The sequence below is a fragment of the Xiphophorus maculatus genome, chromosome 6 (genome assembly GCF_002775205.1).
Source record: "Xiphophorus maculatus strain JP 163 A chromosome 6, X_maculatus-5.0-male, whole genome shotgun sequence".
NCBI classification, from domain to species: domain Eukaryota; kingdom Metazoa; phylum Chordata; class Actinopteri; order Cyprinodontiformes; family Poeciliidae; genus Xiphophorus; species Xiphophorus maculatus.
This window is the reverse complement of record NC_036448.1, coordinates 13,551,816-13,574,959: the sequence shown is the minus strand read 5'-3', so window position 1 is coordinate 13,574,959 and position 23,144 is coordinate 13,551,816. Positions and strand designations below refer to the sequence as shown.

The 23,144-nt window shown below is 38.8% G+C and overlaps 1 protein-coding gene across 2 annotated transcripts in view; it reads left to right on the top strand.

The window, feature by feature from the left end:
* The first annotated feature begins 1,710 nt into the window (after positions 1 to 1,710).
* Positions 1,711 to 23,144, top strand: part of LOC102235277 (ephrin type-B receptor 1-B) — a 177,079-nt gene continuing 155,645 nt past the window's right edge. For both annotated transcript variants that reach the window (XM_023335810.1, XM_014472440.2), the window contains exon 1: positions 1,711 to 1,948. In XM_023335810.1, coding sequence (XP_023191578.1) covers positions 1,888 to 1,948 — 61 coding nt within the window. In that variant the 5' untranslated portion in view covers positions 1,711 to 1,887. The remainder of the gene's footprint in view (positions 1,949 to 23,144) is intronic.

Sequence of the window (23,144 nt, the reverse complement as noted above, 5' to 3'; positions counted from 1 at the left end):
TCATATAAGGCAATACTGGAAGACAGTCTTTTTGAGTAAAGGTCTTGAGACTAAGGTGTTGGTTGAACTCAAAGGATAACAACATTAAAGCAGACTTATGAAGCCGGGAGTAATGCAGCACACGGAGCTTCAAATAAAATGGGTCCTTTATTGTTTTTTTTTTAAAAAAAAACACTTTTTCTCTCTTTCTGAGTTGCAAAGAAACAAATGTAAATGACCCGTATTCTGTCAATATAAAGCGTCAGCTTCGGTGAAAATGGCGGGCTCACATGTAGCAACGTAGCTTCACATACAAAACTAAACTCTTACAAAGGGTGTAATAAACGGCAGTGGCACTTCTAGAGGACAAACAAAGAAAAACATAACATTTACATCCTCTCCTTAACTTTGTTCACGGAAGATAATTCCGCTTCGACATTACCGAACACTTGGATTCTCGGCTTAGGTGGCCATGTAGTCATCCTTTTCACCAGGTCTCGGCACACAAAAATGTCCATTCTTTCACCTGGTTACACTTATAATGAAATGGTTTCAACCAAAGATCTAAAGGTTACTAATGGTCCAGTCAAAGTCCAGATCTTGAGTACAGATCTTAGAAAAAAAAGAAGCAAAAACAAAACAAACTAAAAAAAGTTTTATATGTTGCTATATGGACAGCCATTAATAATTTTGTAAGATGGACCCGAAATATAAAGTTCTATCCCATTCATTAAACTTGTAAAAACAAACAAAAAGAAAGAAAAAACAGGTGAAAATTATCTAGGCCAGTGTGCTGCAAAGAGACAGCATTGAAGTATTAGTAGCCTGGAGTAAAATCAGGCCTATTCAGGCTGAAGATTAACAACTCCATTCCAGTTCTTCAGCTCTGGGGACTTGGGGGGACATTTCTAGCTCAAGACAGGTGTATGATTCTGGGCTATAGGGCGGGAACTGCCTTTTCCTCTGTCGAGGCAGAGTCTGGTCCTCTGTGTCCCTGCAGGGAAAGACCCATTGTGCAGACCATCTGTTGCAACACACGCACACACAAAAAAGGGGGTAAGAGGTCTATGGTGAGAGGATGGGACTGATGTGCAATGCCTGTTAAATAGCATTAGGAGATGAAGCTGAATTTGTCAAAGCTATTAGAGATGCAAATAGATCTGTACTTGGGTGAACTATGGGGAAGTTAAATGAATAAGTCATTTTATAAGAGATTTTGATTGCCCAGGTTAGGAATATGTCAAGGGTAAGATAATATATAAATTTGAAATAAGAGTAGCATTTGCAGTGAAGGATCTTAAGCAGGCATCTATAGGAGATACTTACGGTGATAAAGTGTTAAGCATTTTACTCTGAGTTACTTTCAAGCGGCTGACTGAAAAACCACCCAATAGCAGATTTAACATGAGATGCAGTAATGCCTGTCCACCAAGTGGGGGCGTCATGTCCCTGTAGTGCATCGGGGGGGACCGATTCAAATAGGTCAAGGAAAAGTTTTGTGTTTTGACAATGTAAAGTAGGCGGAGCGGCGGCTTAGCCATTGGTTAGTGAGTTTCAGCTACCAGTCGTTGATTGGTTCTGGCGCTCTAATGAGTCCGTGAGCATGCAACATCGGGTCTCCCCCCCTATAGCCACTCCTCGGACCCCCCCAACAACCTATCCTCCCCTCCCTCCCCGCCTCCCGATCTCCTTGCACCCCCCCCCCCCCTTCTGCCCCTATACTCCGCTTCTCCCCTTGCGCTGATTGTCACACATTGTTTACTACGGCTTGAAATGTGACTCACAACAGAGGCTGTCTGCTGGAGTACCGCTTTGACAAAGCGAAGGATTTCTTTTCTTGACGCGCTCCGTGCGTCTTGATTATTTTTTTGGAGGGGACACAGGTTTGTGGAGACTAACCCTTCTGCCATGTCAGTGGATTTGCTTGCGCTTTTATCCGTCCTGGTCATCACGTCCTCTGCGATGGAAGGTAAATAATCCATTCTGAATTTATATTAATGTGGAAAACGCTGCTTTTAAACAGGGCGCAGTTGTGATGGTCTTTGGAGGGAGAGGGTGGGAAGTGGAGGCGTCCTGGTCCTTCTGCTGGGCAGCGCCTGCATCTCCCCGGCGTTCAGGGATGTAATACACGTGGGTCGCAGCGGATTGCTTTGGTTCTTCTCTCTTTATGTAGGAACAGCATTTTCCCGCAGCGCTGAACGCCGCTGATACTTGTTTATGTGGCTACATAAGTTTGTGTCATTTTAACTATATAATATAAAGGCATAACTGCCACGGTAAGCATAGTAAATGCCACATAGCTGTGATGTCTCTGTTTTTATACTTTCGCATATTATCCAAAGAACAATTATACTTTTTTTCCCTCAGAGTGGCACAAAAGACAGGAGAAACTCAATGATTCCTTACACGTTTTCTCATAAAGAAAATTGATAATGTATTATTAAGTAAATCCCCCATGTATAATTGTCTTGCATCTACAGATGCTGAGACAAGCTCCTATGGACTCTGAATATAGTTCTGATGGGAAATCATGTGTAAAAATGTTATTTTTGCTGTTTGCATCTTTGTTTTTTTCCTACTCTGAGACACTTGTCTTTACAGCTTCGTCTTCAGTTGTACAGTAGCCAGCATCTCCTCAGTCAAACATGTTTTTCATTTCCTCTGGCTTACCTCATGGGAGAGGACTCTGGGCTGTGTGGCCTCAGCCAGGATATCTGTTGGGTGGATGAAACCAGCTCCCTTCCATCATGGCTGTGGAACTCTTTTCCTTCATGTTGTTTCCTCCCGTGTCAAACAGACAGGAACACACTAGCTTTAGTTTATATCCATCTTCCTTATAAATGAGTTAGATCAGAATTAGTTTCCTCACACACAGGTTTTCTCTTTAATCATTCACTAGTTTGCTCCTGGATCCTCCCCAGCTCTGGGATATGCTCTGTAATTTTGGCTTCAGCTTTCCTGTTTTTGCTCATCGCATTTTAACGCATAGCTACAGATACCAAGGCAGGGGCCCAAATTGCTACCTCTTTGGGAAGGGATACTTTTTGAGGTTGAGACGTTTATCCAACGTTAAGTGACTGAAAACAGTTCAGAGATGAGAGGCTGAATGCGAGAGAAAAAAAGTGAAATTTTACTGCTTACTAAATAGGATGTAGGACGAGGATGAAGCAGATGGGTATACGGAGATAGCCCCTGGGTTACCTCCCTATCAAAGATTAAAGTGATTTCCTTGTTTGGGTTGCTAATTGAAAGTAGGTGGCCCCACGGGAAGGTTAAAATCTTCACTGATCCGAACTCCAAGCTGCTGCTGTTTTCCCCCCCCCTCTCTTTTTTTCTAATACGCGAGAGAGAAAGTGGAGTCTCTGACCCCATTATCTCGGCCCATCCTGGCTCATATTGATCTCATTATGAATCCAAATCAGATGATGATAACAAAAATTCATAGAACCGTGTGTGTTTTCAAGTGTCTGGATATTTTTGCTGCTGCGGCCGTATGGATTGACGCTTGAAATAATTGATTTATTTAACCTCTATTTTCAGTCACATTACTCAGATAAACAGCTAATGACAATATTAGTCGAACAGTCAACTTTGGAATACAAATGATGAGAAATCAATATTCTTAAGAGCTTTAATATATTAATGGCAATTAAGCATATGAGTTAAAATTTGGTTAACAAAAACGTTTGCTGCAGTAAAAGTGTAGAAATGTTGGGTGGGTAAAAAAGTCTTGTAAGCTTCCAGACATTTTTAAAGTGGGAAACCTTTCATATGTCCTAATTTCCCTACCAAAATTCAGTTAGTTCCAGTTTTTGTCACTAGGTTTTTCCATTCGACTCTGGGCTTCTTCTTTCCCATCATGGTGCTGCATAGATTGGTCTTCAGACAGCAGCAACAGAAGTCATTCTCCTCCGCTCAGAGAGTCATTGCTTATTTCTGTTTGCCCTTAAACCAATTAGGCTTAGATAAACCCGCTCATTTAACAGCCCAGAATGGGTTGGTGCAGAGAGGGGGAGGAGGAGGAATTGAGGGACGGGGGGATTAATCATAGCGGCTGGAAGATAGACAGGGACAGAGGGAGATGAAAAGATGACAGAGACAGAAGAGAAGAGGTCAAAGGAAAACAGTATGCATGTTTCACAAATGAGAAGACTGAAACAGAGAAAAGGCAACGGAAGTTTTTAAAAAAAAAGAGGAATATGTTGACAGTACATGCCTAAGTCAGGCTACTCCTTGATGTAAAACACTCTCTGTACTTAATATGAGCCGGATTTGAATGTTCGCGATGCTTTGTAAACAGTCCCACAGGATGATGTGTTCACGTATTACAGAGTTGTAATGCATTATCCTCACAGGATGCAACGGGGAACACTACAGCTTCCTGAATAAATAATATTGTAGTATAGATTTATCAGGTGGCTTATTATCTAAAGGGGATTCTTGTCCTCCTGTTCTGTTGTTTTGAACTTGCTTTGCAGAAATAATGATGTACTGTATATCATGTAACCTTTCCATTGTTTCAGAGCTATGAATGTCTTGAAATGTTGACATTACTAAATTACATCAGTAATTTTTTAAATATCCACTTGGTGGAATTGCTCTAAACCGTCATTTTCTCTTGTTTTGCAAAGTAATAATCTCAAGAAAACACTTCCCACCAGGGTTAGGATTATGTCTCATAACAATATATCAGCTGTTTAGAGTGCTGTGTGTCTTTTGAATTCAGAAGAGTGTCTCTAAGTAGAGAACATTAAACTTACCAGCACTGTTTCTGACATAGTGAACACAGACTAAGGGGAACTTCTCCTATTGTCATTAAAGTAACTCTAAAGGAAAATAAAGGAGAATACTGTTGCCCTGTTAAAATGGAAAATGTGACATACAATTTAAGCTGAACCTGGAAAAAATTATTATGAACAACAGTTACAAAAAGTAGTGGGCACAAGAAGAAATTATTCTTTTTGTCATTCTATAGCTTATTATGGTGGAACCAGTCGTTTACTAAAAAAGACAGCTGTGATTCAAATTGTAGAAGGTGTAGAGGACTGTCCATTATTGTCCTGAAATAAAACAACATCTTCCTCTCTGAAGGCCAATTTGTTATCCATAAAAACTGACAGATTATACTGCATTTTGTTTTCTGTTTGTTTGAGGGGGTTTTTGACCCTGGTTTTGTTACTGCGTGGGAGCTGGCTGCAGGCAGGGAGTGAGTAGGTATGGGTTTCCAGGTATAGCAGAGACGAGTAGAGTAATAAAGCTGCAGCTTATTGCATTCTGTCACTTCTATCTTTGTTCTTCAAACGTAGTATTAGTAGTATATCCAAAAGACCATTACACATATTTTCTAATTATATGCGAGTCAAAATTTAATCAGATAGCGTACTTTAACAACATCAAGATTAAAGAAAAGTAAACAAGTGTGCCTACGCTGGTACACAAATACTGGACAAAGACAAAATCAATATTTTAATTAGCATATGATGTAATAAACTGCTTAAATTATAATTTTATTTCACAAAAACACGGACATTAATGAATTCATGCTGTATTTGGAGTGAAGTGATTCAGTTTTAGCACATGAACTGAATGTAGGACTAGTTCTTGTTAACGGGGAACTTGTTAACTTGTTATTTCAGACTGATGCGTGTTCAGTGAGGACAGATAATGACGGATTTTCAATCAAGTCATCGGTGGAAGATGGCATCCTATCCACGGTATCAGTTTTGTAAAAGAATTTTAATTTTATTGTTAGTTTTTTTTTTATAGTACATTACTCTGGGATCATTACACTAAAGAAGAGTGAAATCAAATAATCTGTATGCATGAAATTTACTATATGCTATTTCTGTTGTGGTTTAGAAATAATTTAATTGTTTTCTGTATACTAGTTTCTTGTTAGTTTTCTGTATTTCTCCCAAATTAAATCACATGCATACACATCTAACTGGACCAATAATTTAGTGCTCTTAATATTTATTCTTTCTTCTCACCTATGAAAAACAAACGGTGAGAACAGAAAATCAAACTGGGCTACAAGCTACATTTGTGAAAAATCTGTTATTTGTGGTAGTACGTTTTCTTGTCTTGTATGGGTGTTGCATGTTTTATCAGGCTTCGGTGCACCCCACTTATTTCTCCCACTTTTGTAATTTCATTGTGTCAGCCGAGGTTGCATAAATGTAGAGTTGCCTTGTGAGGCTGGTGTAGTTAGAAGCTCCGCTTCTCAATGTGTATCTTGTATGTGTTCACCAGCTGCACAGGGGACACAGTAAAAAAACAAAAAACAAAAAGGAGAACCATTGAGTCTCCTAGGAATGTGAAAGCAAAACTGTTCCTTTACGGCACTGTCATTTCCAAACTGATGTAAGAGTGACGAATGAAAAATAAAGCTGGAACCTAGTCCTCTGGCTGGACACAGTATGCAGCTGAAAAGACGTGAAGAATTACCTGTTATGTGCTCACATGAGGGTATTTTAGCCATAGGCAATACTGCTAACTTGGGACCACCTGAAGTAAAATTCAATTCTTCTCTCAGTTTGTACTACAGTGGGTGTTCATGTGTCGCCAGTGTGGTGCTACAACTATTACGGTTGAATTGGCCAGCAGACATGCCTTCATCTCATAATAGGGGCTCTATTTTGCCCACAGTGGAGCAACTACTTGGTGTTAAGACACACTTAGACAGCCCAGCCAGTCAGCTATGACGACCCTAGTGCAAACACTTGCCAGCATTTGGTGTGCCTGCAGTGCTGTAAATATGTTGCAGTCAAACATGCATGCAGTGATCTGTGTGTAGTTTTCTTTATACATGACTGTATACTGCAAACTCTCACAGTTTATTTGATCACTGCTTTCTTACCCCTTTTGTTTGCCTCTTCCTCTTTCACTTACATGCACACATATGCAAACACACCCCCACATATCACATATAAACACATAGCGAGTCCCCCTCGGAGCTCACCTTACCCTAGAGACATCTGAGCCTTGGGAGGGCCAGATGGTGGATACAGACTGGGAGCTTTTGCGTGTGCACTTTTTTTTGTAGCCCCCTAGCGTGAAAGTGAGCAGTATGAAGGGAAAAGAACAGAGCTTTTGGTGTGCCAAATCGAATGTGTGTTTGTTCTTTTCTGTTCAGACCTTTTCCTCACGTGCTGATATCTCGTGTTGTTTACCATGTCGTCAGCCTACGTCTTCCAGACATTCCTCTGTCCAGAGATTTGCCACAGAGATGCTATCAACGGTGTTAGGTTCCACCTGCCACACTCTGTGCCCCACGCTTATCAGAGCAGGTGGCAGACTGCGGGATGAGTACTGATGCCTTATCTGTCCAATCATCGGGGGATAAGCAGACCTACTGCATCAGCAACATACATAACATATTAGAGCGCAGGAGTGGAAGCGGCGACGCTTGTGACACAGTTCAACCTCAAACTGTGTGAGTCATCTGTTTGCTGCAAAAGCCAGTTCCATCAATTTTTTTTTATGAACGCAACACACACATACACACACGGTGTGAAAGCTTGATACGCACAGGAGCAGAAACTAAGAGATAACCCTCCAAGCTGCGCATTGTGGAAAATAGAAACGCTAGTCACTGATTGGCCGCAGTGACCCGGCTAACCCCACTACCCAAGGATGGAGGTGTGAAAAATGTGCTTTTTCTCTTTCTTTTTCATGGTTCTGAGCTTTTCTTTCTCTCCATTATCACCTTTCCTGGTGATTGGGTGACAGTTGTTCAATCAGCAGGAAAGGGAAGCGGCTACTATATTTGTTGAATCGAGAGGTGAGAAAAGAAACAATTGATTATTGAGTGTTTTTCCCACTGTTCCCAAAGTCTAGTTTTAGATGATTCTATGCTTACTACCCCATTTCACCCTCTCTTTTTCCATCCTATGGTTCTTTATGCCCCTCCTTCCCCCATACACGCCAACCCTTCAATCACCAGCTCTGAGCAGGCTGGGTTTACAGGACCCTTTTGTTTATACTTTATAAAAGTTCCTGCTTGCCTGTTCGATTGTTTTTGACTGTATATGAAGTGAAAGGAAAAGGATTCATAGTTTTTAAAAATGTTTTTGTAATAGTACAAAAAACTTTAAGGGGTTAGTGAGACAATTGTTAGGCATTTTAGTTGCAAATTCACCTCACCCCAATTTCTTCCACCAAATCTGCACACAACTGATCCCTTTTCCAATTTCTCTCTCACTCTCTCTCTTTCTCTCCCGCCCTCCTTCACCTGCTGTCCCCTTACATTTTTATGTTTAAAAACAGATGTATGGTTTGAACTATTGCTGGGAACACTACAAGGAAGAAAAGTGAAACATGAGCCTTTCCTTGGGAAAAAAAAGATGTAATAAGCGCAGCATTGGCAGAAACAGGAAGCAGGGTAAAGAGATGGTTGGGGTTCTGGGATTGTAGGAACAAAGAGATTCTTTTATGATTGTCATATGATATGTATTTTTGAGTTAGGCACACTGATTTAATATAACTTTTAGGGCCAAGGCTTAAAGGCATATTTAAGTAGGTTGGTCAGTCATTGAGTGATGAGAGAGTAAAGGAAAGAAAGGTGTAAGTATTCTAAATGTATGTTACTCACTCTGCATATTTGATAACTACATAGCTATTGTTTGAACTATTCCTTGGTCTTTCAAGTATGCATGTGCAATGTTTTAGATTCCCTCTGTACGTATAGAAGCGTGTGGTACAGTTTGCAATGTAAAGTGAATTAGCAGCTCACAGGATGCTGCGTCTGAATGCTCAGAGGAATTAACGGTAGAACGTTAATAGGGCTGAAATTATAGGCGGTGGTGGAAGCTGTTCCACTTCTGATTAAATAAAATCCGGCTCCTCCACAGGCTGTTTCTCACTGGGACTAAAACACGCACGCGTGCACGCAAATGTGAACGTGTACAACCTCTATACTCGCAGTCATGTATATACAGAGCTCTGATGTGCAGAAAGGAAATGAGCAGAGATGGGAAGCTAAGGGCCTGGGCCTGGAGCCTGTCCCATTATTAATGAGTAAGTACAATCCCCTCATCCAGGTTCGGGACATGTGGGCATATTTCACCACTCTGCTGCCCTTCTCCTCTCCATAAATGTAATCACTTATTAAACACTGGTCTCTTAGCAAGAGCGTAGCAGAGAAATTGTGTATGAATACTTGTGTCTCTATGTGTGGGTTGCTTGTGTTGGTGAGAGAGAGGAGAAGTGCGGTGGAGAAAAATGAAGTGCCTTCGCGGTGCTGCAAAATGGAATGCCAGCTTCCAAGAGAGACACTGATGGGCCAATAAGTAGCAATGGTGGGAGGACAGTTCTCACCCTGTGTAACACTGAATCCCTCTGCCAGGCAAATTTCCACCTGCCCTGTGCTGTCCACTTCTGTAACTGGATAAGAAGAGCATTTGTGGAGATAATTAATTATTGATTTGAAGCACAGAGGGTAATGGGAAATAAGTGGACAGTATCTCAATCCACTGGGGTGGCTGGAGTACGTCTTTAAAAACTTATGTTTTAAAGAGACTTTTCTTCAAAACTTCAAGACGGCCTAATCAGATTACTTCATCCAGGTTTAGCATCTAAACATTGTGCTCTTGTTTTATAACATAAATATTACTTCCATCTCAATCCATTCTAAGCAAATCTTTTTCATACTTTTAGCAGCTGATTGGCAGTGCGATCGACAAGTTTTAGCACAGTGTTTCTCTCTGCTTCATACATTATCCCTAAAAAGGACATTAAACCAAAAGATTGATATGAAGGACAATTGTTTTTTCTGTTTTTGAAATAAACTAAAGAGACCAGAATGAATTATGGAAACCTTGATACACCTTGAGCTCAAATTAAACTTTGATTATACTCTAATTTAAAAATAAAAAAAAAAGATTACAATGTGAGAGGAAACACAAACAAAACCAGAGCTTATTTTATTACAGATACAGATGGCATGTAAGTAAATTAGAATGTTTGTGAAAATGTAATTTTCTTGGTAATTTAATTCAAATTGTGAAACTCATTTAAATTCAGTACACATGATCATCAAATCAAAGTCTTTTTTTTCTGCCACTATTCTTTTTATGCTTTACAACTCATGAAAATCCAAAATTCAGTTTATCAAAAATGATAAAACTACATAAAGCACAAAAATCTGCATGCCCATGTATTTTAGAGTATATGCACTTAGTTAATTTGGACTCTTTCTGCTTTAACTACTGCATCAGTGCAATGGGATCTTTACAGAGCTTATCAGCAGTGGGAAGACTGTTCTGACACTAATGGACCTTACCAAGCTCCGCCCACAACCGACCCACGTGACCGCAAGTCTCACAAGCAAAGCCTAGCAGCGCGTTGTTTCTATGTAAACATGACTCGATTAGTGCAACATTTCTACCGGATTTTCACAATATATCAGCTACCACAATGGACAGAGGAACTAACAAGTTCATGTCATCATCTGGGAGGAGGTTACTGGTTTCTCAGTCACAAGCTGGTTGCAAACCTGAGGCCAGCAGGTGTCAGTCAGTTATGGTAGATCTGAAATTTGGTTTGATGACGTCAATATGAGAAGCTGCAGACTGACAGGAGGAACCAAAGAGCTCTGTAAAGGTAAAGGCAAATCTGCTGAAGTTGGGATATAATTAATTTAATTTCACATAATTACCTCGGTAGAAGCCATTTGTTTGTTAAAATTTTATGAAATATATTTGTGATGTTTGTTGTGAATGACGTAAACTCACAACAGAACGAGGTAATTAGTCCAACGTTTAGAAACTACAGCAGCTGTAATGCGCCACAGCAAAGGTAAACAAAGGTAAAATAACCTGAACAGGTGATCAACTCAAAATCACTCCTACCTTTTTACTCTCTCTCTCTTTGTAGTTTAAGCACACCTGTTACCGTGGCAACCGCCTGCTCCCCGCAAGACGAGCAAAGATTAATAACATTCATAACAGCGATATCAAGTTTCCAGGCTTGATATTTATTTCTCGATTATTAATCAGCGCTTCCCTGAACACAGCGATGGTTGATTGACTAGCTGTACTTGGTGCTAGCGTGGCTAACACGAGTAACAGTTTAGTCCAAAGCCTTTTCTGCTAAAATAAAATCTTTAGTGTATGTCAGATACAGACACATTGCATATTGATCTGTTTAGCTAACGTAAGACTGTGTAGCAGACAGGCTTCAAGGTGTAGAAGTTGTATCAGTTCTGCCTTTATGCTGTACTTAGCTAACAGGAAGCTGAGCGTGTTTGTGAGACGGCCACTCACGTGACCACGTAGAATGGGCATCAACCAATGAAAAGCGGCCCCTGTGGTAAGGTCCGTTGTTCAGAAATAAAGAAGGTGACAGACAGTTATTGTCCATATCAAGGATAGGTCTGTGTGGATGCCAGGGACCTTTGTGAATCTGCCCTACACTCTTTAATTGACTTTGCTTCACAATGTTTAAAAGATTTTTGTAGACTTTTGTTACCTGTGTACCTTATTTCTGTATTTTTTCTTTTTTCCATCTACTCAACTTTCCTTTAACATGCTTGGATAAACCACATTTTTGTATTAAAAAATCATTAGTTAATGATCTGTGAGAAAATTAAATTTTTATGAAAAACTAAATAAGGTAAAGTGTAGCTTAAGGCTAAACTTTTAGGTTAGCCTTAAGCTATAATTGTGAAAATATCCAAAAACAAATGAAATGTTCAAACTATGCCATCCACCTTTTGGATGGAATAACTGAAACAACTTCACCTTTCAATAATTTGCACTACTTCAAAGGATAATTCATTTCAATTTTATTTTTTATTATAAACCCAGTAAATTCCAGTTCAATCCAAATAAATAATGAGAATCAGACCTACGTATGTATATACAGTGCAGTCACTAGGGTTTTTTTTTGTCCAAGAGCAGCTTGAAGACTAGGATTTATTTTAGAAAAAAAAGTATAGGCGATGAAGGATAAAGAGAGAGAGATGAGGATAAGCCATCATGACTTCAATCTTATACGTGCTAATTAGGAGGTTCTTGTGGGTAACCCTTAAGCACATACAGCCCTGCAGAGAGTGCATTCCTTTGAGAGTACCTGTGATTGGATTTCTATGAGGAAAGGGACTTCTATTTATATATAAAAAACTGAAATGATTGAAATAAACCTGTTCAATGCTTTAAATCAGTGTTATGTATTTTCCTTTTTGTGAGAATTGCTACAACATCAATCTCACTCAAATAAACCTCTTCTGCATTTAAGCTCACAGAACATTTGAAAATTTACAGCACTTCCCAATTCTTCTCTTCCTCATCACCTGCTGTTTTTCCCAAGGCTGAGCATGTATAGAGGGTCACTTCTGATCCGAACTTTCACACACTATTTGAAACCCACTGTGTAGATTGACATATGACGTTTGGCGAGGACTCGGGCCGTTTTCCATAAGCTATAGGAGAAATGAACTGTCTGCACACTGTCTGCATATATGACACACAGTCAGGTATTTTTAAATAAGGTAAAGTTTAATGAACAGATGTGCTCGTTTTTCCTCTGCGGCCATGTAGCTATGTGCTGATGACATGCCAAAATGATAAACGCTCCCACTAAGCTGAGCTGAATGTAATCGTACAGCCGTTTTCCAGATGTTTTGCAACTGGGCCATGGCGGTTTTAGAGAGAGTTCAGCTAATATCAAGAAATATATCTGCGATACAGAGAGCAGAAAACGAGTAGGTTAATCTAAATCTCTAAATTCACAATGTAACTGCACAGCACAACTTTACTAGAGGCAAATAGTCCATGATTTGAAAAGACTTAAATTGACGACTTGTGTTCTATAACTGCATATTCTATAAATTATTTAACATGGTTTTAAAATAGTTAAAAATTTTATTTGAGTCTGTGATTGTTCACTGCATAACACGTTTAGCACAGTGGTACTCTATGGTGCAGACTAGATCTCTGAAATTTGACTAGCAGCTATTTCAAATCTTTAAAACAGTTTTTGTCACATCTTATTGGCCACCAACGTAAGCCTCCATGTCACGATGCCCTTTATAAATGTTGTCTGTCACGCTTTGTTGATCTGTTTAATCAGTAATACTGCCCAACCTAGGTAAGACATGGCAAGCGTGTAATTTTATGGCTATGTAATTGACTAGGGGCATGATTATATGTTAACTCTCTGAATAATGTGTGTGATCATTGTCATTTTGCTGAAATCTATTTTTGTCACTTAAGATTCACGTGTGAGGACAATATGAACAAAACTGAACTGGTCTGTTCTTGGAAGTCCTTGTAGATCTCCCTAACACATATAGTATATGTATATACAGAATTACAGTTAATATCAAGAGTGCAGCCTGCTTTCTTTCAGACTTTTAGTTTTGAGGCCAAACTAATTATACTCCCTTTAGCAATTTAGCAAACAGGTGACAAAGTTTTATGTCTAATGCTACTCTGATCTTTAGGCTCTTTCGGGTTGTTGCTTTCTTTTTTCTTGTAGTGAGAAATATTTTTGGCATTCTGAACTTTTGTACTACAGTTGCTTTGGAAATTGTGGTTACTTTTGTTCACAAAACTGACTCAGTCTACTGATTACATCATCTCTTACAGTTAATGACTTATTTTTTTGTAAGTGAATTACAAAGACAAACCGTCTATGTTGTTAAAAATAATCCATGTTCATTTTGTTTTCAAGATATAAAAGACTAAACCTTTTTTTCCGCCATGAAATGCCTTTCATTTCTCACAGAAAAAAAATGATTTATCCTATTTATTTATATGGTATGTCTGAAATCCACATTGGACTACTGCACATACTCAAAGTGGAAAAAAAGAGTTAGATGTGTAAAGCACCTATCATGTGATGGTTATCACTCATGACAAGGTCACTGTGTACGTCTGTGAGTGTGTCTTTACGTATGCTTGCATGAGTGAATTCATCGTCTGAAAAAAAGGGAAAAAATCTGTCAGTCTGCTTTTAAAAGTCTTTTAGACACCTGTCAATGATTTCCTGAGAGAGGATCCCTTCTCTCAGCTGTTATTGATGGGCAGAAATTTAGAAGGAGAGTGGCGAGCGCTTGCATTTTTGGACTTCTGTTTTCAATCTATTTTGATGTTTGGGTAATGCTTTGAGAATCTATTGGTGTCTCTTTTATAAATATCATTCAATAGTTTCTAAAAGGAAAGAAGTGTGACAAATGGTCAGATGGATGAATTGTGCTTCTTAAATGTGGAAAAGATAAAAAGCAAACAAGCGGCCTCCATCTGTCTCTTTTCTCCTGGCTCCTATGATTGATTGTGCCTTGTCCAAGACATATGAGCGTTTCGATCATATCATGGATCACAGCGCGGAGAGGGAATGACACATGTCGTAAGTGTTCTTTTTTTTTTTGTTTATTTTAGAGGAAAGCATGCATCTGATGGATTTGCTCTGTCTGATGCATATTAGGATGATTTGTCATCACTCACGTGTTTTATCCAAAAGGAAAGGATTTATTCTTAACCTTTGTTGCCACGTCAAGGATATATGGATTTTATTCAGGACAATAAATGGAAATATAAACATAGGGCCACATATTGGAGTCTTCACCAACTTGCTCTGGAAGTATGGGTCATATTTATAGGAGCTGTGTCAAATTCACTTGGGGTCCATGAATATTCTTTCCAGACCCAGAATAATTTTAAAAAATGAGGCGCCTCACTGGATGACATTAGGGATGTGTGATATGGCATGCAATTCATATCACTATATATTGTTACGGGTGGCGGTAACGATATATATTACAATGTAATTTGTATAAAACTTAAAATAAAAACAAAAACAATCACATACTAATTGAGTGAAATGAATGTATGTGTATGCATAAAAACTCATTTAGCCCTCGTTTTTGTGGATGCTATTTGTATGCAATGTTTGTAGCTGTTTCTTTGTATTGCTGCCTATCATTGCCAGGTTTCCCTTAAAAAACTCATTTTGGGGGTGCTGTGCAAGGGTTGAGCACAACCCACATAAGGAGGCCTTAGTCCTCGACGCGGCCATCGCAGGTTCAATTCCCTGCCTGGTGACCTTTGCTACATGTCTTCCCCCTTCTTTCATTACCCACTTTCCTTTCAATTCACTGTCAAATAATGGCCACTAGAGCCAATAAAACCTTTAAAAAAAATCTCATTTTAAAGGAGACCTGGTAATGACAGGCAGCAGCATAATCGCAGTGGTGACTACCTGGTTAAATCAAACTTAAATAAATAAATGAAAAATATATATCTAGAAACACAATAACTTTAATAAAGTGGATGTCTGCGTCAAATCCTGCTTTTTCTTCTCAGTGTTGTGACTGGAACTTGTAGTTCTGCATTGCTGGTATTCTATTAATCATAGTCTTGGAAGGTCTGATTTTGGACTTGACCTTCGAGGCTGCAGTCTTGGTTTAGGCCTGAGAAGAACCACTCTTGTCACCATACCTGGAAGGCTCCTGAATGGATGGAGCAACATATTCTCCCATCCAAGCAATATCTTATTTCAGACAATACCAAGCAACATTCTGCACACTTTGCAACAGTGTGGCTTCATAGTAAAGGAGTGTGAGTATTAAACTCATTCAGTACACTAAAATACATTCAGTGGTTTCTTGAAGTCATTCTCTTGTTTATTTCGATGTGTTCTTCACCAAGCTGTGATTTTGAAAAATAAAATTGAGTTTCATCTTAAGAACTAGATGTTTTCCTGCAAAGAATAGATTTGGGTCTCTTAACCCTACTCCTTAGATCAGACATACAGGAGACTGTCATCACATGTAAAACACTGCCAGTTCTTTCTCGGAAATTCCTTCAGCTTCTTCGGTGTTGTTGTCAGACTCTTGGCAGCCTTCCCCACCTGTTTCTATCCCATTTTTTTCACCAGTGTTAGAGAGACATTTAATCTTCACATTTCCCTGTTGTCTCATATTTTCTTTATTCATTGGTGACTTCCTCTTGTGTTATGGTGTTTATTCAGTTCAGTTTAATTAATTTTGAAAATACTTATTTAATCCTAAAGGGACGTATTGTTGTAACTCAAAGTATTTGCATTTGTTTTTAGTTGTTGCAACCAGATTTTTGCAGTATTTTTTTAAGTTGTTTAGTGCTTTTTCTCACTTAAAAAAAAAAAATCCTCATTCAAACAATGGGGTGTACAGGTTTACAAAACACTGTTAAATACAATAATATATACAGTAGGTTCCCTTGTGTTACACTGAAATGTGATTAGCATTGTGATCAATTCTAACAGCAATGCTTTACTTTGCCTTTCAACAAAGTAAAATCAGTACATCGTAAATCGTCAGATAATTGCCAATAATCAGGTAATGGATCAGTGTCAGGACAAATAGGGGAACTTGTTGCTGTAAAAATCTTCAGTTTGCTATTATGAAGCCAAACTTAATTGCTTTTTAAAACTCTTAAAAAGTGTCTATAGGCTTCTCCTGAACATTCATAATGCAATCTATGTAGCAGTTGCTGCTTTGAGTTGAGGTACAAGATACAAGCAAGCTGATCAGATCTGTTGGGAGAAGATGGAGGAAATTGCTTGGAGCAGGAATGCGCTTGACATGGTGATTTTGGTTTGTGTAGGAAGTGCCGGTGTGCTAGTGTGTCTGTCTGTGTTTTCTAAAGCTTTGTTCAGTCAGCAATACAAAAAAAAAAAAAAACGAAATATGATATGAATATCCTCTCCATTCTTTCATGAAAGTACCTGAAAATACCCCTGAAAGGGTCCCATTTAGGCTCACTCCCAGACAATACAGTACAATGCCCTTGATGACAGGCTAACTGGGGAGGAAATAGCCCTTCTAGGGCCAACATAATGGTGGCATATTCTGGTAGCCACAGGAGGGAATTTATGGTAGCAAATAGTCTTTTTCTAACATGCAATGGAGCAGTGTACCGCTCGTATTTGTGCTTCTGTATGTAGTGTGTGATTGGGACATGGTGACCTTTGTTGCTGTATGTGGACCACATTCTGTTATGTGCTAGATGTGTGAATTGGAGCTTTTCCTAGCCTGTCAATCAGACGGAGAGATCATTAGAGATGTCACAGTCGAGTCTCTCATCTTTCTAATCAGCTGTCACACCAACAACGCCTAACATCTACATGCGTCTGTTCTTGTCTGGCAACCTCAAGATCATGTGATGAAGCTGATTAGTGGAAAGGAAAACTTAAAATACCTTTAGAAATGTACCACAGTGACTTATGTCAAAGCTAGAACCCTTTGGTCCTCTATGAACAGGAGATGACTCCATCCTAGGCTCCATATGGACCTCATGTTGAATCCACTCAGCTCCCTAACAGAGAAGGGATAGCAATTAGCACTACATTTTCTGATGATGGCATCAAACCAGAGACCTGTCACCTCTACTTCACAGCTCTGTCTTTGAAGACATGTATGTATATGTGTGTGCACTTGGGGATCAGCATTCTTGAAAAGAGGGGGTGGAATCATATCGCGGCACCTGCTACACAGCAGGTGGTGGGAGTGCCTTGCTACAATTGAGTATACTTGTGTAGGGGCGTGTGTGTGTGTGTGTGCATGGTTGCATTCAAAAAAAGGGAGGTAGGGGAGTACCGAGGGGTATTGGCATATTGCATGTGATCAGAGGCAAAGCGACATCTAAATGCATGCGATTACACGCAATCAATGTTACCACAGATCGTTTTGGGTATGCTAATGTATTCTAAAATGCTAATGTGTTTCAGTAGCAAAACCCTAACTTGTATTATCTCAGTGAATAAGCAATGGTGCACGCAGTGACAATGAGATGGAAATCTGCATGATATGTGTCATAAAGTATCTTGGGACAAATGAATTGTTGTACACACAGCGACAAAGAAATTGCCCTGCACAACCATATGAATTATTTTGGTAGTAGCTATTGCATCCCATTTGGTAATTACTTGACATGTCCATTTTGAACGTGTCATGTGAAGTTTTCTTCACATGTCCGCTAAAATACTGATGTCACAATTTTATTGCCGAAGGATTACAAAATCTCTGCTCTCCTCTTTTATAGGAAGGCAGATCTGCATTCACCCATGAAAAATTATATATAAAAAAATTTATATATATATATAAATATTTATATTATATATATATATATATATATATATATATATATATATATATATATATATATATATATATAAATGAAATCAGGATACTATGTTAAATATCAATTTGATTTAAATAATGTTTCACAACTTGATGACTAATCATTTTGTTTATCATTGGAAAAGAAAATAATTTATTTACAGGTAAGCACAAGAATTCATGGTGAATTCTATGATGGTCATCGGACAAGGTCAAGCTGCTGCAAAGGTTCCCCTAACCATGTTACTCGTAGTTGTGTAATTCATAGATGGAATGTGGTTATTTTCCTAAAATGCTAAATTAAGTTAATCTCAAACATGTCCTCTGTTCTTGTGTCCTTTTTTGACTGATCTTATCAAAGAATATTATTCCAGAAGTCCTGGACTATGTCTATGATCCTTTTGACTGATTCTAGTATGTTCTTTCTGTTTTTCTTTGAGAGGAAACAATTCTGTCTTGCATGCCTCCCTTTAAAGCTATACTTGTGCGATCTCATTCTGATTGTACAGGCACGCACTTTCCTGTCTGCATGTTTTGAAGTTGATGCAGAGTACTTCAAGATTTGGGTAGATGGATTGGTCTTCTTTATTACCACTCAGTATAGTAACTTACATTATGTTCTTTTACACTGAAGTAACCCTGAGTTAAAAGCCACAAATCAGAGGATCATTCAGTCTCCAGCCTAGAGGTTTTACAGACAGAAAACGCTGGCAAATACTAGGTGTGCAAATAACCTGCGGGAGTTTTGGAAGCAGCTGCGTGAACATGTTATTAAATAGAAAACATTTACGTAGCAGACACCAGGAGTTCATATTATCTTTTCTGTTACCCAACTATAATGGGTAACACTGTGCCGTCAATGTTATCAGAGATGTATCTCTAACACCCGCCATAATAGCCATTGGGAGGATTTTTTTTCTTTTCCCTTATTTCGTTGTTAGCCAGCCAATCAATATTGCCCCTCTCTCGCCTTCTCTGTCTCTTTCTCTCCCACCGTCCACACATTAGCCTGCCAGGTTGTGTAACATGCTGCTTGGCTTTGTGCTCACAGACGATGACTTCTGTCAGAAGCCCACACTTTTGGAATTAGGTCCCTGCTTCAGTTGAGCACATGCATGGTCGATGTGTGTTTTTTGGATAAGTGTGCCCACGTGTGCATGCCTGAGTGCGACTATGAGTGCACATAGCCAGTGACAGCTGACAGGGCCCACGCTTCTTGAATTAGCTTTGCTTTCTGGCCCCCAGGGGGAGGCATGGATGTTCCATTAGATGAAGCTTTCGTGCGACAGTCAATGATTTCTTTCCTAACAGAGAAATGGTGATCCTAGTCGTCCACCTTAGAGTCAGATTATTTGTCAGAAGTAACAACACAAAGCACTGGGCAAAGCACTATGGTTTCAGTATTTATTGTGGAACTCATTTTGTCCATTTAGTTTTTGATGTAATGGGGAATAAACTGTTGCATGACCTTTTGTTTGCAGAACGTCTTGGCTGAGCATTGTTGCTATGCAATCATCCTACAGAACATATTTCCATGTCATATTTTATTAACTTGACATTGAGTAAATAATTGAAGTAATAACTTATTGGAAAGTGTTTTAACATAAGTGCAGTAGCTAAAGAACTGCTTAAAATAAACCATAATGATTTCAGTGTTAAGCCTGTAGGGCAACTGGAGCGTCTACATCAGGGTCTTCGAATCAAAACCTCGAGGTTCAGAGTACTGCAACAGTTAGATGTGTTCCTGGTCCAAGACACCTGAATCAAATGGCTGAATTACCTCTTCAGGATGCAGACTAGTTCTCCAGAGACATGCTGATGACCTCATTGTTTAATTCAGATGTGTTGAAGCAGACATATCTAAAGGTTGCAGGACACAGACCTTCGAGGGCTGGATTTGAAGACCCTGAATCTACATTGAGTCACTGTGATGTTTTAAGCTTCAGGTTAGTGAATTCTGATGCGAGTCAAGTGATTTTGAGTTGGGTTGTGATCACAGCTTGTGCAGTAATCTAAGGATGATCAATTTGGCACTGGAATGTGTTTTCTACATTTGGGTGTTTGTGGGCATGTGAGTGTGTGTAGATAGATAAAGGAAGTGAAGGGTCCTCTTGTGAGTTGCGCTTTATTAAAGAGAAGTTAATCAGTTCCATGTCTGACTCTCCAATTTTCTTCTCCCCTCCCCTTCCAATTTATTCCAAACGACATCTTTTTCCATTCTGTGCTTCCAGTATTGCTCTAGCTGGTAACGTTCTTGTTTGCATGTGTGCTTTCTTTTGCTTATGAACACTCTAAAAACATAGAAATTAGGATGAAAAAAAATCTAGCCATTTGGTATCACCACATAAGTGGTTTCTTTGTCCTCATTGCACACACAAAAAAATCTGTGCACCAGTGCTCATATTTAGAATTCTAATATTAATTGAGAAAAATGAAGTACAGATAATTTTTTCTTTAATATTATATGCATTTAAAAACTGTTGACTTTTGGGCATACATCATATCAGTGACACTAATAAATTTCCACAGTAAAATTCTCTATATATTCAAGCCTGCGTGTTTCGTAAACAACTCCTGAAGCTTATGCTGTTTCACTGAGCTACAGTTCATGGTAGAGAGTTCATTAGCTTTTATAAAATGCATCACAGCTATGCAAGGTTGACATATGGAAAGCTTTTTATACTTATGAAATGAAAATAGGCTACATCCAATTCTGTTAATGTTCATTCAAGTCTCATATTACTTCCAAATAAATCTTAAATGACTACTTTTATTTGAACTACTGCTATTACACTAAAAAGCATAGGATGAATCTGAATAGTCTTTAGGATTTTTTTTAATTTTAAGGAATATATTGATACATTGTGATTCTTTGAATATGACTTTATTAAAAGAGGTTAAACAAATAAAACAAGATAACCAAAAAACAGTAATTGTTATCTACACACAATGTATTAAAGAATGATATGATGACCCAAGAACAACTTCATATACTTTTCTGGAATAAGCTACATGCATTTCCTTTTCATGGTAAGTGAAGAACATAAATTCTTATGCAAACTTTCCATAAATCACTCAAGAGGGAGTAGAGGCATAGGAGAGAAATATGGTTTTATTCAGATGTAATCTCAAAAACAAATTTAGTTAAACTATTTTGAACTATTATTAAACTACAGGGATAAAAAAAATTCTAAGATTCTCAAATGACTATTATTCACTTTAGCTGTAATAACTATCTCAAAAACAATGCGGTTCCACATTCGTGCAACATCATCACACATGTTAACTTTAGATTGTAGAAAAACCTGTGGGATAGAACAAGGGAGAGGGCAGAGAGAGAGACATGTGTGTTTGTGCTCTCCTGAGGCACAGCGAGCAGCAGGTGACCTGTCATGTTATCAAAATAGTCCTCCACCGCTGCAGCATCTGTCTACTTGTCCTACAACAGAGGCAGGAAGAGAACAGCAGCCTGAACAAACAATGCTCCCATGTTGTACCCTTTGTAAAGATGTTTGGAGAAGTGTTTGGAAAAAGAAAGCAGACTAAACAGCAGCCATACACAAACACAACAACGTGGCTTTGTAGAGCACATGTTTCTGTGAACTGAACCTTCCGATGGTAGTAGTAGGGTCACAGTGTAGCGCGAGGTACTTTGCCAGTTTGCATACTTTGGTTCTTTGAAGGTAAAATACTAAATAAATACGTACCTGTAAAGGTTACAGGTATGAATCCGTTTTTTGTTTTTTTTCATCTTGTAGGCCTGGTAACAAATATTAGTGGCATCTTTCAAATTTGTGTCTTAAAGTGGTTTGGTATTCTTCTTGAAGTCGCAGACTTATGACAGCAGCTAATATGGGTCCTCATTTTAAATTAGGACCAACATATTTAATTTTGTAGGACATATTTTACACATTATGTACATTTATGACTCAAAGTCATAAATTAATATTGCCCTTCTTAATGGGCTTAAGGGTCAATGGTGGCAATGTGTCCTGTAACTGGTGTATTGCCGGTTCAACACCCCACTACATGTATCTCAGTTGTTGGGCAAGACACTTTACCTATTTTACCTGCTGGTGGTAAAATAGGTCAGAGGTGCATGGCAGCCTCGCCTTTGTCCGACTGCTCCAGGGAAGCTGTGGGCACATCGTCATAGTTTCCAGCAAAAAATTATCTAAGGGAGATCAGAAAAACATGAATGTGTAAATGAAGACATCTGCTCTCAACAATGCTTAATAGATAATATTTTGAAATCCTGATTGTTTTTTTTTTTACCAAAATTTAGTTTTATAGACTGTCTCAACCAGTGACAGACATTTCCTCAGAATAATGTGATCATATAGGTTTTCATAAAAAAAAAAACTTGAATATAAAAAATTATGATAGTTTGTATTGCTCTGAGCAAAAGAGGTTCTCCAAAGTTTCCCTTTTCCTCTTGTTCCATTATTGCTACATTAGTTTGACTTTCTGTACAGTAGCTAAATACACGCTTATATTCTTGAGGTACAATGGGATTTTAAACCCAGTTTTTTGCATGTCATCTGACTCAATTTCAGTTTACACAGAGGGCATTTATTTTTCCACTCCAGCTGACTGTAGCCATCTGGGCTTTTGATGCAGAGGAACCATTGAGACAGACTTGTTTGACAGGGCAATGGAAGAACGATGACTTGTCTTGCAGCAAATCTATAGAAAGGACATGAAGGGGCCACCACAACAAGACTTGTTTTGCAGAAAGTCAGGGAGCTACTATAGCCATCTGGAGGATCTATGAAGTGCGACGTGTCCCGACACTGTATGATATTTGTTGGCTCCTCATTGAACAGGATGAGATGACACATTTGTGGCGGGGAGCCAGATGAAGTCTGATTTATACCACACCACCATCTAGAACAGGGCCTGCCCAGTCACCCTGCCATAACAGAAGATGTATTGTAAGGCGTAGCACAGCATCAAAGACCAATCATTCACACACTCTCTCTATCGCTCTCTCTCTAACACACACACACTGACACTTAATAAAAGATCTATGATGAGTGGGTTAAAGTATATCTTGTTACAAATT